Source organism: Haplochromis burtoni, unplaced genomic scaffold (assembly GCF_018398535.1).
Source record: "Haplochromis burtoni strain Fernald_Lab_line unplaced genomic scaffold, NCSU_Asbu1 Contig_107, whole genome shotgun sequence".
NCBI lineage: Eukaryota > Metazoa > Chordata > Actinopteri > Cichliformes > Cichlidae > Haplochromis > Haplochromis burtoni.
In genome coordinates, this window is record NW_024582468.1 from 1649988 (window position 1) to 1668040 (window position 18053).

The 18053-nt window shown below is 41.3% G+C and overlaps 1 protein-coding gene across 2 annotated transcripts in view; it reads left to right on the forward strand.

Annotated features, from left to right (window-relative positions):
• Positions 1-18053, forward strand: part of ap3b1a (adaptor related protein complex 3 subunit beta 1a) — a 58959-nt gene that overhangs the window by 9115 nt on the left and 31791 nt on the right. For both annotated transcript variants that reach the window (XM_005929835.3, XM_005929834.2), the window contains exons 4-19: positions 1786-1881; positions 2034-2194; positions 3566-3632; positions 9191-9373; positions 10256-10405; positions 11910-12007; positions 12150-12204; positions 12287-12358; positions 12551-12613; positions 12713-12845; positions 12955-13064; positions 13176-13352; positions 14241-14427; positions 15105-15235; positions 16417-16558; positions 17559-17733. In XM_005929835.3, the coding sequence (XP_005929897.1) occupies positions 1786-1881; positions 2034-2194; positions 3566-3632; positions 9191-9373; positions 10256-10405; positions 11910-12007; positions 12150-12204; positions 12287-12358; positions 12551-12613; positions 12713-12845; positions 12955-13064; positions 13176-13352; positions 14241-14427; positions 15105-15235; positions 16417-16558; positions 17559-17733 (2000 nt within the window). The remainder of the gene's footprint in view (positions 1-1785; positions 1882-2033; positions 2195-3565; positions 3633-9190; positions 9374-10255; positions 10406-11909; positions 12008-12149; positions 12205-12286; positions 12359-12550; positions 12614-12712; positions 12846-12954; positions 13065-13175; positions 13353-14240; positions 14428-15104; positions 15236-16416; positions 16559-17558; positions 17734-18053) is intronic.

Consider the following 18053-nt stretch of genomic DNA (forward strand, 5'->3'; position numbering starts at 1 on the left):
TGTTATGGAAATAAATACCTAATACATCTCTTCAGTTGTAAGAAAATGCACCTCTTTGTTAGGTGTATTACATTTCAAGCAAGTTCACAAAGTTGCACTGACTTCTGATAAAACAGCAGCATTATTATGCAGAGCTAATTAAAATTAGATTATTTCTCAGCCCTACTTTGAGCCATAAATTGGTACAGCAGTAGCAACAGCATAAATATTCTGTAAAGCTGCTGTGAGCTTGCGCCAACATGCCACTGAATCCTGCGAGCCTTGGAAAAACTCAACCACCGCCTATTCCAGTGAATGACCGAACATTAAGCAGCAGCAGCTCAAGAGGCGCTCCCATGCCCAGAGCCTGTGAATATTGATTAGCAGCAGCAGAATAATCAGGTAGCATGAGAGGCAGCATGTAAGCCGGGGCGGTGGGGTGTGGAGGGGGGTCCAGCCAGGCCAGGCGCTGTGTGCGAGGCATGCAGCCGAACCAGCTCGTGGCAGGGGTATGGGAGCAGGTGGGTGGATGTAATTGGGGGAAGAGAGCTCCGAGTCACATCTTCTCTCTCCTGCCTCATACACACCAGCTGCTAAGGTAGTGTGAGGTCTTGGTCTGTGCTTTCTCTCTCTTCTCAGTTTCTGCTCAGCTACAGTATGTCGTGCTAAAAATGGCCTCTTATTTCGCTCCCGCCGTCATCCCTTCTACTTCGTGTCATCTCGAGCTGCCCATGAGCCCCAACAATTAGAGCGTGAGCGTAACTGCACAAGAACATGCAGTTTATTGATAGCGTTTCGTGGTTTAATGTTGGTGCTCTTTGTTTTATTTACTGAATTTTACACTGAAATTCAGGGACAAAATAAAATAACACGAGATGGAGCAAGTTTCATCTGTACTGCACGTAATTGCCTATTTAGCAGTTCAAAACGAAGTCCGTTGCATGCTCTGTGGTCACACAAACCCGATCCTTGAGGGCAGATGGGTTTTGTCTCCTTTTTTTATAGTGAGTAATGCCATTACTTCCAGCAGTAATGGCCTCAATGATGATTGAGAACTGTGCTGTGAAACCACAGGTCAATACTCGTTGCATTAGAAAGCATGGTGCTGATTACTAGCTAAAGCGCTTGGTGATTTGTACCTAAAATGTAACCTTAGACCTGACCTCCAGCTTCAATCAGGTTATAAATTAAAAATAGTTCCTTAGGTAAATCATTTTTCATAACCCTTTCCTCCCAGTTTCATGGTCTCCAACCCAACAGGCTCATAGGAAGAAAATTAGCTCCGTCTATTCTCTCTCGGAATAGCTGATGTGAATCAGCAGGCAAAGCACCTTTGACCTCTAGTTAAACTTGTCAGAATCCAGAACAAATATTATCTCAGGCTTTCCGGTGAGCAAAGAATAGGTGAGGGAGCCAAAGCACAAGACTCGGGAGGGAAATATAAACACATAATACAGCTCCTCTGTCTGAAACCGTTCTCTATTGAGAGTGCAGGTTTTGAAATTAAAACAGGAAAGCTTTCCACCTCCATCGACCCGCCCCCAACCGCCAACCCCCAGTCTTTTAAAATAATAAACTCAAATTTTTCCCTTAGAAAAATCAACGTAAAGGAAGCCGATTTTTGTATTGTGTTATATTTTGTACTCTTCTTGTCTGTAAAAAAACAAAACAGTGTGTCCTCACACAAACCTGCTTAAATTTTCCAACACAGCTGGTTTGCTTGATTAGTTTCATGTCTGCTGCAGTGGTTTTTCTTTTATAGCCGTTTCGTTTTATTGCTGTTTTTGATGTCATTGTTCTTTGCAGCTCAAGAAGCTTGTGTACGTGTACCTGGTGAGGTATGCAGAGAAGCAGCAGGACTTGGCATTGCTGTCGATTAGCACATTCCAGCGGGCCCTTAAGGTAACATTCAGTCTCTCTGGATGCGGATAGATGAATGTGTTGATGATCAGAGGATGATAAATGTCTCACTTCTCCCTGCTTTTCTCTTGGTGCTGGGAGGCACTGTTTTTGTTGTGGCACACTGTCTCGCTGACAATTTGTTTCTGTGCCAGGACCCAAACCAGTTCATCCGGGCTAGTGCTCTGAGGGTTTTGTCCAGTATCCGTGTCCCCATTATTGTCCCCATTATGATGCTGGCCATCAAGGAGGCTGCAGCTGACCTGTCCCCATATGTGAGGAAGACTTCAGCACATGCGATCCAAAAGCTGTACAGGTAAAGACATCAATGGATAAAGCCGCTGCACTTGTAAGTTTTACTGGCTCGTCTTACTGCCTCAACAGTGAACTGAGCAGTTAATGCAGTGAAGGTTGGGCAATGTTGGCATAAGGGGCTTTGCCCCGCTTTTATCGCTCTCTTATCTTAGTAGTAGGTGCATGTTTGATGATCAGTGATGGTTCTTTAGAAAACCTGGCACAGTTTTGCTATTTATCTGCACTGCTTCTATCAGATTCTTGAAATTCCTTCATGCTCTATATACCGTAGACCTCTTATGCTTTTCCTTATGTTCTGTTCTATATTGTAGAGACTTGGCAAAAGGCTTTGTGAGTTTATTCCAGTGTACACATAGAAGACAGAAACCGCCCTTACAAAGTGATAAGTTTGGGGTAATAAGTTTACTGTGAGCTGTAGAAGTCCATACATTTGGAAAAAGCTTCAACACATTTTTAAAATGCCTGTCTTCAAACAAAAAACACCTCTAAAATAATCGTTGCTACTTGATTTTGAAGCCTGTATGGCATGGATCTGTCAAAGCTTTGCTCTACGTGAGGCTTATCCTATCGTTTTCATGTGACACTGTCTAGATGTATTGGATTTTTAAAAATGTTTTTATTTTATGATTCCTACGGCAATCTTAGGATATTTAGTGATTCTTTTCGGTATGATAATGTACATTTGGAATTGTGTATATGTATATATGCTGTTTGTTACCTGATTTTATGCAACTCGTAGGCTTTGGGGAAGCCTGTTTCACAAAGACGATCTTATGTTCAGTTTGGAATTTGTATTTTAATTGATTTTTTTTAAATAAAATGAATGAAAACTGAATATAGGGCTACATACTACTACTCATATTAAACATGGCATGCAACCTGTTTGTGTGAGCACAGCAACTTGTGAAGAGCTGCCAATCACAGGTAAGCGGTTTTAGGAGGTAGGGTTGCCTTAAAAGGGGAGGAGCTAAAACAGCTTGTTTCAGACAGAGGATAAACTGAGGGGCTGTATCAAGCTCTGGATTAGTAGTAGTTTCGGGCTACTGGATTTAATTGGTTATGAAAATGTTTCGTGCTGATCTAACTGGTCTCTGTTAATCAAAAGCAGCTACTCTCCTGTCTGCTAACATACCATTAGTGTAACCTAGAGTGTTTTACAGGTTAAAAATATGGTCAATGATGATGTTTTACAGTAGTCTAAAGTGAAGCAGTGACGGATTGATGCAGGGAGTGGCTTTGGTTAAACACACACAGACATCTTTGTATTCTGAACGCACAGCAGGGACATGATTTAATTTGTTAGTCTGTATGTGAATAATTGCCATTCTGTAGTTGACAATTAGTTTCCAACCTCTTTGTCTTTTGTCCTCAGCCTGGACCCAGATCAGAAGGAGCAGCTGATCGAAGTGATCGAGAAACTATTGAAAGACAAAAGCACGGTAAGCAGACACAGAGTACCGTAGTGGTTCACAGTACACCTCCCATGTTTGAGAACGAAGACCACTGGAGGGCGCCCCAGTCAAGTGATTCTTCTCTTAGCTCTCCATCCCACAGCTCATTCGGCAATGCCACGGTTTGTTAACACCCACTTAAACCCACACATCTTCAGATGCTCCTTGTTAAGTGTCCATTTGGAAGGAATTTTCGCACTGATGCTAGTGTCAGCTTAATTTTCTCAAAGGCCAGCTTCTTCTTTTTTTCAAATTTTCTCCCAAAATGGACCGTAAATGACTTGGATTCTCGAATTCTGCAATTTGGCCAATCACAGACACAATGCAGAAGGTGCATTAGAAGTCAGCAGGCAGCGCATTAATTTGACGAGGTCACAGTGAATACTAAGGGTGCTGAAATGCCAATTTCAAATATGTAGACACTGGCTGGAGGATGCAGTGCGTTGTGTTTGCATGTGCAAATCATGCACAGTTTGTTATAATTATGTATTCATGGAGTATGCCTACCATTATATAAACAAAGCAAAGCGGCTTAGGCCAAACGGGAATGGGGGGGAGTGGAAGCCCAGTACCAGATGCATAGCATATTTAGCCCCAGACGCTAACGAAGACAGATGACTTCTCCCTGTTGGAGCCCACATTGTGAGGCAGGGGACAGAGAGAGAGGGCACTATCATCACACAGACGCACAAGCACATCAGTCGGTGATGAATGGTGAAAAACCTAAATGCAGTGGATGCTGAATAGCTTTCAAGTGAGGCGATGCATTCGACGATGCCATGTAGAATTTACAAGTCCCACAATAATGTCCAGAGCTGAATCGGTGCCATCAGAGGTTCTTGTTATATTATATGTAATGGAAAGGATTACTCCTGCTACTACATTCAAGTGTTAGTGTACTAGCTGGATGGCTGTTTTGTGCTGCCTTCAAAAACTTTCTAGGATCCTTGTAAGTGTGAAATAAAAACCCTGATGATGACATCAGTTGTTATGTATCAGCTGGATTGATTGCGATTGTGAATATTTGCTATGTAGGTTCTGTTATGAACTCAGCGGTCGTACTTACTTTGGGGTGGCAAAGTATTTTTTAATCCTTGTCTCATATTAAGAAAATATCTCACATTATGACTGCCTTAAGTTTACAAAGGCGAATATCTCACCAAATACGTGTGGTCCAAACAAACAAATGTGCCGATCTATGATCTTCATCCCTGCTGAAATCTAAAAGTGAAAACAAGACTGCAGTTTAAATAAAAGGGAACATTCATATAGTTTTGCCAAAAATTAACTGTATATGTCCAAATTTCAAATTACAGACAGCATTAGCTCTCAGCATTAGAAATCTGGACTATTTTGCTTGTCTACTAGAGACTGAGTTGATATATCTCAGCTTTTGCTGGTTTGATTTTCTTCATCAAAATCACATCTGTTGATGTTTGCAGACGTGAAATGCTAATTTTCCAGGCTAGCCTCTCGATAATGTTGCTTATAATATTGGAGAAAAAGAAAAGGCATTTGGAGCGGTTGTAAATGACTAAAGATTACATATCTAATTCGTAAAAATAACACAGGCCAGATCGCCATCCTTTGTATGTAATTTTTGCATTTTGTATCATTTTTTTATTTTAATAAAAATATCAGCATTTTCAGGAATGTCATTGCTTATGACTAGTCATAACTAGTTCTGGCTTGGATATATGAACATTGGTTGAATATCACATGAATTTGTCAAAAATCCACCTTCTCCTGCTATGAAAAAATGTCATAGTTAAGTTAAAAATTGCAGTTTAGAAAAGAGGCCAATTCCCCAAACTGTGTTTGTCACAAGGTGACTGGAAAGGTCACTATTACCTCTTTTAATTGCGCACGTTCCCACGAGATCAGGGAAGTTTGCTAAGGAGATGTCCTTGGGTTATTTGTCTTGTTGTCCAGGGTGAAACATAGAGGAGACTGAGCCTTTCGAATAGCTGTTCCTAACCCCCGGTAAACCCCATTCACCAACAAAGACTGTTTTTAAAGACCTGGTTGAAAACTCATTTTAATTCCTTTGCCTGTAAATCAGATCGAGTTTTGATGGGGGTTTTTGTGGATGTTTTTTAACGCTGTATCACACTTTGATCAATGCCAGTTGTTATTAGATGTGCTTATAAATAATTTAATGAGACTTGACTATAAAGGGTAACCATATGCATTCATGCCTAGACATTTAGGTGTGCTAATGTTTAATGTAGACGAGTCGGCATGTACAGCAGGGTTACGGATCTGGTTTTACATAACGAAAAACATATTTTGTATTTATAAAGCTATCGAAATTTCAGTTTTTAACAACAACTCTATTGGAACCTTACGTTTTTCTGGCAGCTTTTCAGTCAGATTTCAATTTGTTGCACAGTTTTTCTTCATACTAAGTTAGCTGTGTGGCTTAAAGCTGTTGAACTGGTATTACAATGGTGTTAGTGGGAGATGGAAGCATTTGGTTATCATTCAGGCTATGGCGTTGTCCAGGCCTGCTGACATTTACCTTTACAGATGTGCCTCTTTGGTTAAATGGCTGTGACACATGTGGTGGTGGGTGGGGGGGCTGCTTATAGGCAGGATGGTTTAAAGAGAAAATGGGAAGGCCTGATGACAGAGACAACACAGGAGTTTGTGCAGCTGTTTTACCGTGATGGATCTATTATCCAGCCATTACAAGATAAATGATCGATCTCTCCCGTCCTCTCCCCCATGCACCTTCTGCAAAATTGAAATGAGAAGAGAAAGGAGGAGCAGTTGGGGGGAGTGGCAGTGGGGGTACTATGATTAGGGGCTAGGTGAGATGCCCATTAATTTAAGAGAAAAAGGAGAGAGGGAGGGAGGGAGGGAGGGAGAAAGAAGAGAGTAAGCAGAGGGAGGATAGGCCGACCCCACACCGGGCCATCAATCAAAAAGGCGCGCGTTGTCTCTGACGTGATGACCCAGCACTCTGCCTTCCTGGCACCCTAATTAGAATTCATAGCAAAATAGATGCAAGGAAACGGTTTGAGCCCTTCATAATTTTATAGGAAATTTATTGTTATTAGAAGAACCATTTGCTTAGTGTGATTTTTCCATTACCGGCTTGTCATGCAGGGTAGATAATATGGCCGAGGTAGGGGACGGGGAGGAGGTGTATGAACTCCATAGATTGGGGTGTCAGTTTTGTTGATGGTGCATGTAGTTTACCTTGGAGCTGTGTCTAATGGGGGAAGTTGGTAGAGAATGCACAAAGCCTTGCTGCAGGATGCACGTGCTAAGGAGTGTTGCTTTTAATAGCCTCAGAGACAGGAGAGGGTCAGAAGAAGACAAAAATACACACAGACATACTTAAAAATCCATGTTTTACTAAATGCTTTGACTAAGTTTGTCTGCTGTAAAATGTTATTGACACTGATGCTTAAATGAAGGTTGCTGGAAAGATTTATGCTACCGGTCAGACTCTATGAATAGTTTTCATTGGAACGTCTTTCTATATATTACAGTGGTTGTACAAGTGCTTTAAATTCTTTTTAAATTCTGAAATGATTGGATAGAGGTGTGATGATTTAATTTTTGTGGCTTTAACTAATTATTTTTTCTTAAAGTTCCATTTAGACTCATGATGATGATGATGATGATGATGATGATAGGATATAGTGAAACATGGTTTAGGGTTATACTTTCAAACTGATTTTTGTGTGAACTACAATTAAAAGTAAGTATAATAATTAGTTTTCAGCAGTTGTTGAAGACCAGATTCAGTTAACCCGGTGGGCTGATGACGGCAGAAAGTTTAAGCGGTACAACCTCAAAGGTGTGGTTGCCTCTGTATTTAAAACAGAGTGTGGACCTGATGATTGAACAGGCTGACTACTGGAAAGACTTGTCAACAGTTTTGCTATATATACAGGAGCCTGACATTATAGAACTTTGTACAGTGTATCCGCAAAGTATTAGAAGTGCGTCACTTATTCCACATTTGATCATGTTTCAGCCTTTTTTCCAAAATTGATTAAATTCATTTTTCACCTTAAAATTCTACACAGTGCTGCGAATACTTTCTGGATACACTGATGTAAGTAATAACATTTTAAAATTCTGAATTTCACTAAAAGCAAGTGAAGCAGTAGTAATAATAATAATAATAATGGATTGGATTTATATAGCGCTTTTCAAGGCACCCAAAGCGCTTTACAATGCCACTATTCATTCACTCTCACATTCACACACTGGTGGAGGCAGCTACAGTTGTAGCCACAGCTGCCCTGGGGCAGACTGACAGAAGCGAGGCTGCCATATCGCGCCATCGGCCCCTCTGGCCATCACCAGTAGGCAAGTAGGGTAAAGTGTCTTGCCCAAGGACACAACGACCAGGACAGAGAGCCCAGGGATCGAACCGGCGACCTTCCGGTTACAGATGCAATTCCCAACCCCCTGAGCCACGGTCGCCCGTAATAGGGGTGACAGGAGTATCTGTTGTTTTTTGTTGGCAGCCTAACTGCTGCATTCTGGGTTATTTGAAGACATGCAAAAGAGGACTGAGAAATGCACATGAAAAATGAGTTGGAATAATCAAGACAGGAAAAATGAAAGTTAGAATTATGCATGTGTCTGTGTGTGTTACTATTGGCCTTAGTACATTAATCACTGTCCGGAGCGCCATGTCATTCCTTGAATATACATAAAATTCCTGTGCATATCATGAAATATAACTATATATACAGCACTGCAGTATAGTAAAACATACTTGTTTGTGTGTGATTTCTGTGGGAATCTACAGACGGCAGCTATGCACATGCACATCTCTCACACTCACACAATCAATGCAGGCTCATGACAGTGCTGATGGGTAAATGCTCTGGGTTCCCACAGGGCCACCAGGGGCCAGAAGGCTTTAATTGGGAAGACTGAATTCTGCTCCCTTTCTCTTCATCTTCACCTGCCTGCGATAATGCTGTTTGCATATTAATACACTGCCGTGTCACTCACTCAGCCTTGCAGTCAGTCAGCGAGGCAGCAGGCAGTTGGGTGATGGTGTGGGTGGGAGTGGGAGGTGAGCAACAGTCAAATGGGTTTTTTCCCTTTACCAATAAAGCATAGTTGATTATTGGATCTCTCAGCTGCTGCTTCCTCCTTGGCTTGCTTTCCACATGAACTGAACACTTTTGCTTGAGAAAAACACTCTGACTGATGGGCTTCTCTCAAACACAAAGCAGTAGAAAACTTATGTTTTTAAGTGCAAACAATTTACTTTCAATTATCAACTAACTGCTTACAGGATGAACTGTGTATTTTAATCAAAGCTGTAAATTGCCATTGCTTTTTTGAAAGTGCAATTATAATACTTTGCAACCAGGGTCACGTCTGTTAACCAGTGTTTTATTTCTCTAGAGTTTGTGTATATTGCAGCTTAGCCAATTTGCTTAACAAATCTATACAACCCTCATTAACTCACATGTTAACAGTGGAGTGAAATAAATGGGGGGGGACATTTTCCTCATGAGTTTGCTTCTCTCTGTTCTTTGTTTTAATTTTGATCCTTTCTATAGCTGGTGGCTGGGAGTGTGGTCATGGCCTTTGAGGAGGTGTGCCCAGATCGCATCGATCTGATCCACAAGAACTACAGAAAACTGTGTAATCTGCTGGTGGATGTGGAGGAGTGGGGCCAGGTGGTCATCATCTCTATGCTGACCCGCTATGCCAGGACACAGTTCACCAGTCCCTGGACGGAGGTAAGGGTTTCATGGGCCAAAAAGCAATAGTGGTTCACATTTGTAAAGTACCAGTTACATAGACTGTATGTAAAAGATGTGCAAAGCCAGTGTGACGCCACCTGTTGATTTTTTTTGGACTGCACATTTGTGAAACAGTTGACTGCTGTTATGTTTTTGGAGACAGAAGTTACCATATTAAGACAACAGGGTTGGATTATGCTAAGAAGCTTGGTTAGCACACTGCATCTATAAACTGCATGGGTGCATCACACGGGCACAGGCTATTTAGTGCTATCAAACAGACTAATAACTCTCCTTGTACTTCACACCAAACCACATTACTTGATAGCTATTGCCTTTTTAAGCATTCTCCAAAGTGAACCATGAGCTTAAATGCACTCGAGATCACCAGTTCAGTGACTTAAATTAGAGGAAGTGAGGCCTAGCAGACAGTTGGCCACAGCTGCCTGTGTCAGCACATCTGTCAAAGTGGTCCGTGCCAAAAATGGCAGTTCCTGGAATAGCCACTTAACACCAGCTCCGAAAGAGAGTCAGTCTCTATAAACATCCAGGTTAAAAAGCATAAACTTAGAGCATTAAAACACAGTTTAATGGAGTTATCTGACAAATAGTACAGTCCACATGTTTGTGCTTCATTTTTTATGACAGTCTTACTTATGAATTAATTGGACATATCTGAGGACATGTACAGTTTATAGATGCATCTCACCAACCAAGCACTCCAACAAGACTTAAAAGGCAGTGTTCCTTCAGCTTGAGGGCTGGGCATTTTTAGTTCACAAGAATCCAATAAAAATCATTAATTGTAATTTTGTTAGAGGGTTATTTTTATTAAAATAGTTTTGTGCATTAGTTTGATGTACTATGCTTGTGTTTCAGGGTGCTGAGTTTGATGAGAATAAAGCCTTCTATGACTCTGACTCTGAGGAAAAAAAAGACCAGACAGAAGCAAAGCCTTACGTCATGGATCCAGATCACAGGCTGCTGCTCAGGAACACCAAACCTCTACTGCAGAGCAGGAACACCGCTGTGAGTCACTCAAACGCTGACATGTAGACACAAGTTCAGGTTTAACCTTTGTTTTCATGGTTACTAATGTGGTTCACATTGCCATGGTAACTCATGCTCCATCAATAAGAATCTGTATCGCTGATTGATTAGCATCAGTGTGAGATGCAGAGATACAGACTGGTGCAGTCGGGCGGTATCTGCAGAAAGATAGGAGGTAAATTTACTGTTTTAGTTTTTGTTAAAACAGTGTCACTGGTCTATAGTTATATGCCAAGTCTCTATGAAATGAGTTGCAAAAGTTTTATTCATGCAGGCCTGGAGAACAGTCGGTAACAGCTGGTCATTGGGGAAAAGGGTATATTCTGCAACCATTTGATGGGTGGATGCTGAAGGTTGCTGGAAGCATGAAATTGGTGGCAAAGAGGTATACAGTACTGCACCAAAAACCCTCTTTGTGATTGCTGTAGTTGTTAAAATATTGCCACAGCACATATTTTAATTTACTTACTTTACTTTTACTTTGAAGGAGAACATTCTTCGTTTCAAGTTTCAGTATAGCTTGGAGAGAATATAGCGAATGTTTGCAGTGTGTAGGAATTATAGGTAACTGCAGCAGCCTTCTAGCAGCCAAAATGATCATGCAGTGTTTTTCATCTGGAGACAGTGGGCAACATTCAGCAACAATCATCCCTGATCAGTTGGGAAGTGAGAGACCAGAGGTTGCCTGGTCTCTCACAGACAGACCTCTAGACCTGTTTGATTCAGACGTCAGGCTAACAAACTGTAACACCATCTGTAGAAGCAGTCCCCTCATAAACAAGTTACAGGCTCCATTCACACATTATTATGGCACTTTTTTTAATGGTATGCAAACATGCATAGACTAATACGACTGTTTTTAGTCGAATGAACACACATCCAAAGTTGATGGACATAGTAGGAAACACAGCGTCTCTTTGTGTCTGTTGCCTACTGAACACATCAGCTAATGCTGTTGTAACCCTGGAAGGACACATTTATGTGCAATAACACATTCACTCAAAGTACTACATACAAAGGACACGCCACACACACAAAGACACGAGAATACCTGTCTTAATGCGCCACACAAGCCTGAATAAAAGCGATAAAAACCAGAGTGAGTGCGGGTCTCCATCATCCGGGAGCCTCAAGGTCTCTGTCGCTATGTAGCAGCGGGAAGGAAAAATGCTCCCAAATGAAAGTGTTGATTAAAATGTGACATGCTGTGTCTTTACTCACGACAACACGGTGACATCCTCAATCTTCATAGACGCCCGAAGCCTCTCATTGTGCCTGCAACGACGAACACACGTCCTCCTGCTATTTAAAGCGCTTCTGAAAAATGACTTTTAGAGTCTCTTTGAGAGTGCCGGTGTAGAGCCTGAGCAAATGCATATGAAGGAAGACGATTTTAGTGTGAGCAGACAGAAAGTAACAAGTTTGTTTTAATAAGATGCTGTGAGATAATCTACTTATTATCTTATTGGGTTGATATTTTTAGGTAGTAATGGCTGTTGCTCAGCTTTACTGGCATCTGGCTCCTAAACATGAAGTCAGTATTGTCACCAAGTCACTGGTTCGACTCCTGAGAAGCCACAGGTAAATAATAATAATAATAATAATAATAATAATAATAATAATACAACATATATATGTGTGTATATTTATACAGCATTTGCGTATTTGCTGCTAGTGACTATGTCCATGTCTGAATGTGCTGTCTTCTTGCTGTTGTGTGCAGAGAAGTGCAGTACATTGTGCTTCAGAACATCGCCACGATGTCTATACAGAGAAAGGTGAGTGCTCATGGATAGCAGAGGGATGAGAGTGTGTTGGGTTGATGCAGCCTGTGTAGTAACACGAGTTCTCTTCAAACAGGGGATGTTCGAGCCCTTCATTAAGAGTTTCTATGTGAGATCGACAGATGCCACGCATATCAAAACACTAAAGGTAGCCCCTGTTTTATTTTCTGCATTATGTACATGTAAGCTCAAATAAGAATACTGAGCTTAGTATTATGTGTAATAGTATAATATTATGTACAAGCTTGACACATTTAAATACTGCCATATTGGCTTTTGAGCCTCTTTGACCTTTTCGTGAACCTAACAACAGTCACCTTTCCGTTTATGATTTTTCCAGTTGGAGATCCTGACCAATCTAGCTAATGAAGCTAACATCTCCACAATTCTGAGAGAATTCCAGGTTTGTTGTTTTCTTTGTGTGATTAGATGTGTTACCTACTTTCAGTGGGGTATTACACTGAGTACATCTGATCTTTCTTTTTTTTTTTTTTTTTCCAAGACCTACGTGAAGAGTCAGGACAAGGCGTTCGCAGCAGCTACCATCCAGGCCATCGGCAGGTGCGCCACCAACATCTCTGAGGTGACGGACACATGCCTCAACGGTCTGGTGTTGCTGCTTTCTAATAGAGACGGTAAAAAGCCCTCACTGAATAGTTACCTGAATCCATATTTGCACTTTGAGCTCGTCATTAGAGATGTCGGCTCTGTCCAGTTTTGTGAAGACTTGTTTCGGTTCTCCAGAGACCGTGGTGGCCGAGAGCATCGTGGTCATCAAGAAGCTGCTTCAGACTCAACCCACTCAGCACGGTGACATCATCAAACACATGGCCAAGCTCTTCGATAACGTCACTGTACGGTTCATGATTGTGCTGCTCGTGAAAGTTATCACTGGAGCATTGTGTCTGAAATAACACTGTGACAGGTGCTGCTCTTTGTCTCTGATATGTCACCCTCAACTGCAGGTTCCCATGGCCCGAGCCAGCATCCTGTGGCTGATGGGAGAGTACTGCGAGAAGGTGCCAAAGATTGCGCCCGATGTACTGCGCAAGATGGCAAAGACGTTCACAGCAGAGGAGGACATCGTCAAGCTGCAGACTGTCAATCTAGCTGCAAAGCTCTACCTGACCAACTCTAAGCAGGTGCAAAATAAGACATGCAGAGAAAAATCAAGGGGGTGTGTGTGTGTGTGTGTGTGTGTGTGTGTGTGTGTGTGTGTGTGTGAGTGTGAGTGTGAGTGTGTGTGTGACCGTTTACAGAGCTTTATGTGCGAATAGTTGCAACTCATTGCTAAATACCCATTTCAAATACAGAGCTGTGAAGCAGTTTTAATGTAATGCATCTTCTAGAGCCACTTGGTGTCTGCAGACCCATTGAGTCAGATGAGGTAAAATTGGTGTGTGAGCTGATTTTATGAGCCCAGACGCTGCCTTCTCAAAGCACATTATCACACCTCTTGCTCCTTGTAATGACAATTCAGTAAAAGATTGGGGCGATAATGCTGCTGTCACGACAGGAGCAGATTTTGTTTTTATGTCTACCTAAATCATTTATGTTGGTGCAAGTGCTCTGTCTCCCTGTGCTTGGGTGAGACGGGGGTTTTGAAGTAAGGAATCCTAGCCTTGTGGAGAAGGAGATGCCTGTTGATGAGCAACACTCACATTTGCTCCTGGCTCAGTTCAGCTAGTTGTACACCAGGTTTGCAGGCATCACTGAAAGAGTTCATTGATTTCTAAAGTGTTAGTTGGATGTTATGCAAACGTGTCTGCTTTATGCTTCCACAGCTCTGTCCAAAACAGCACCTCTAATGATATATTTTTAATTATTTTATTTATTTATTTTTAACTGGTTTCATCTTCCTCTTAAATACTTGAATTGTTTCCTTGACATTTTTTGTTGCGCTTGACTTTTTCAAATATTCACAACCTAATGGTCTGTCTTGGGTTGGTCTCCTTTCAAGTTTCTAATCTCGCGGGGGACCTGCTGGTTAAGTACATAAAGCATTGAAACACCCACACTTTTGTCCCCAGACCAAGCTGCTGACCCAGTACATCCTGAACCTCGGCAAATACGACCAGAACTACGACATCAGAGACCGAACACGATTCATACGGCAGCTGATAGTGCCCAACGAGAAGAGCGGTGCGCTCAGCAAGTACGCTCGACGCATCTTACTGGCCCCCAAACCGGCTCCAGGGCTCGAGTCTGCCTTCAAAGGTACTTTTAAATACCTTTTCCATTTTCAGATTAAATTTCATTCCTCTCCCGCATCACTGAATACATATTAGCTGCTCATCTATTTCAAACCTAGTGGCTCTATTTCCTGCAGTATGCAAAGTTGATTCAGGCTGAGGTTTTATTATTCTGCTGTGTGTGTGTCTCTCTGAAGGGCAGTTAGGTCAGAAACCTTTACCTCACACTAATGAGATGGGTAAATTATTGAGCTCATGCTAACCTTTTTTCCGGCTTTCTCATTTAGCTGTCTTTTCTTTCTCTCCCCCGCTTGACACCAGAGAAAAGCTGCCTTCTACAACATTAAAATTCCAGCTCAGTTTGCACTTACTGGATGTTTATGAATGTGTTAACGGCCTCTGTCATTCTTAATATTCAGAAGTAGTCCTTTTTTGTGGTTGGCAAATCACACCTCCCAGAGCACACGCACTGATTGTCTTCTTGTGCCGCCATTTGGGAAGGCAGAGCAGGGAGTGTGATCACGTGTTATCATAGACAGAGGTGACGGTGCTTGGTGGAGAAGATGCCACTATAAGCTGTTTCCTTCATTTAGAACACAGTGAGGTCCTTGCTGCCCCATCCCATTTCTCCACCACTTATTAAACTTTTTTTAAAAAACTTTTTTATTTTTTCCCCATAATTTTTCTTCTTGATACTTTCAGATCGAGACCGTTACCAGCTGGGCACTCTCTCCCACAGTCTTAACCTTAAAGCCACTGGGTACCAGGAGCTCCCAGACTGGCCTGCTGTTGCTCCCGACCAGTCTGTGAGAAACGTGGAGATTGTTGAACCAGTAAGAAATCCACCTTCCTAAACGTCTTTACACACCAGATGTGTAAAATTCAGGAGACTATTTTACGCATTAAAAATGTTTTTTTGGACTCACTTATATTTAATGCGGTCACTTTTTGTTGTTGTTTTTCACAGTGGGTTTTTTGAATACAAATTTTCTGCAAAAACACAACACACTGAGTGTGTGTATATGTTACATGACAAGTTCAGATGTGTTGCTTTTTTGCCTTTTACACACTCCTCATCATATTTGCAGTATTCAAGATGTGTAAAGAAAAACGTGAGCCAAATCAGACATTCAAAACTAGCTCAAATGTGAGGAAACTCATGCCCTTAGGGGAGGAAAGAGAATGCACCACATCTCAGTCCTGATTCTAGAAGTCATAGGCTCTCTGTTAACATTATGAAGCATTTGTCAGGAAAAAATGAGAAGATCATTGGTTTTACTTCCAACTATTACTTGGCTGACTGGAGGGGAACTCCAAACTGACTGTTTTTAAAGGTGACAAGTTTTCCTAATTTCCAGCTGCAAATCTTTATTCTTGTTTTCAAATTACACTTCAAAGTAGTTCTCATTTGCTGCATACTTGGTCTTTGTGCAGCACCTTAGATTATTCTGTGAGGATTTATGAAGTGGTGCATTTTTCTCATTTTTCTCACATTTTCTCAGTCAACCAATGACTGAGCAACACAGAAAATATAGAAAAGAAAACGTAGAAAAGATTTATTTAGATTTTAAGCATGATCATTTACAACCTTTATAGAATTATTCTTGTGTTTAGTTTAGTTTTTTATTTTGTGAGGGACATTATTGCTTTAGCATTTTCTCTCAGGTTTATCACTGTTACTTTGTGTGTCTCCTGATGCAACAATAAGCAGCAATAAAGCGGTGGTGTCAACAAACTTAAGTCTGAGCTTTAGCAGAAACATTTGGGGATTTGGTGGTGATGACATACTGCTAAAAACTCCTTTAATTGAAAAAGCCACTGCTGGTTTTGCTTAATTGAGTACATTTAGGAAGCCTGTGTGGAGTGACCAGCAGCTACACAACGTGCAAAATGTGAACATGCCTCTGTTACGTGTTAGGAATCAGATTTTTATAGATTCTAACTCATCCTTAAATTGCAAGGCTTGGATTCTGTAGTTTAACCGGTCCATCTTCCCTCTGCTGTGTCCATTTAGCTGAGAGAGTCGGCACCAATAGTTGGGAAGACCAAACAGCCTAAATCTGACAAGTTCTACTCAGATGATGAAGATGAGAAAGAGGAGGAAGGATCCGACAGCAGCGGCAGTGGAAGTGAAGACAGCAGCAGCAGCAGCGAAGGTTTGTTTCTATCTGTCCGATTTAAAGTTTCCCCTTTTATGAGGCTAAGTTAATGTTGTTGGTTATTAGCATAACCAACATTAGCATGACTGGTTGATTTAGTGACACACTGATTATTTGAGGCCATGATCCGACTATCCTGCACGGGGCAAAGCATATCAAAGTTTGGTATCTTGTTTAGAAGCTGGAGGTGTAAAGCACAGCAAAATTTTCACTGCGTTAAAACTTCCTGTGTGTATGGTTCTGGATCCATGCATCCATTTTTATTTTATTTTATTTTTTTTACCATTTATCAAAACAAATCTGAGATGCAGGATCAGCAGTGTTGTAGACACAAGCAAAACAGAACACACAACATTTTACGAAGCATAATAACATTAAACTATACAGATTTGTTAATGTGTTTTTCATTTTGATGTGTTTTCAAAAGTGTTTGATTTTAGAAATGTGTCTCTAATTTTATCCTTCCGTCTATTTTTCTGATGTTTATCCAGGTCTGGCTAACTGATCATTTTGAGAATTTACAAATTTGAGCTGAACAACATTTGATGTTGTTGTGCTTTTGGTTTGGAATATATTAGCGTTGAGCAGCAGTCATTTCAGAGTCATGATGATTGACAAGCTGTTAGCCAGTGAAGTCTTAGATCCATCCCTCATTCATCCCGTGCAGTTGCAAAACAACCAACTAAAACTTAAAGAGGGGCCTTCAGAAATAAGTAGTAACTGCAGCACAGATCAGAGTCAGCAGCAAACAGTGAGGCTGGTAATTGATAAATAAAATGACAAAAATCGTTTGTATTTGATATACAGGTGGAAATGGTGCCCCCCCCCCAAAAAAAGCTATAAATGCATACTATAAGGTGCTAATTGAATGTCAGTACATTTAGTGGCTGTTGCTGAAGAAATTCAGATCATAAGTAATATGAAAGGAAATTTCAGCAAAGAATAAAGTCTGATTTGTTTTGGGTTTAATATGTACAGTGTCCATGTGTCTGTACAGAATCGGGCAGTGAGAGCGAGGAGGAAAGCAGTGAGGATTCAGAGAAGACCTCCAGTGATTCTGGAAAAAGCTCCAGTGGATCTGAAAAGAGCTCCAGTGAGTCTGAATCAGATCAAAAGAAGAAGAAAAAGACCAAGAAAGCACCGCAGAAGAAAAGCAAGCCTGCTGGTGACAGGTACACTGAAATCCCTGCTGTCTGTCACAGTCTGAAAGCATAATTTTTCTTCCCTGCAAAGGCGGCGTGTCCAGATGTTACCTGCGTCTTTCTCTTCTTCTCTTTCTGGCTTTGCTAATGAAGCAGGTGTGTGTTTGCCAGAAACACGTAGTCAGCAACAAATGTGCCCACGATTCTGCTGCATCCGAGCAAACTCCATCTGTTGAAAGATTCAGCAGTTTATATTATTCATCACAGCCCACTCACAGTTACAGTTCTTAATGCTCAGTTGTAGCTTTCCTCCACTAAACCCCTCAGACTTGATAGGTCAGGATTTACAT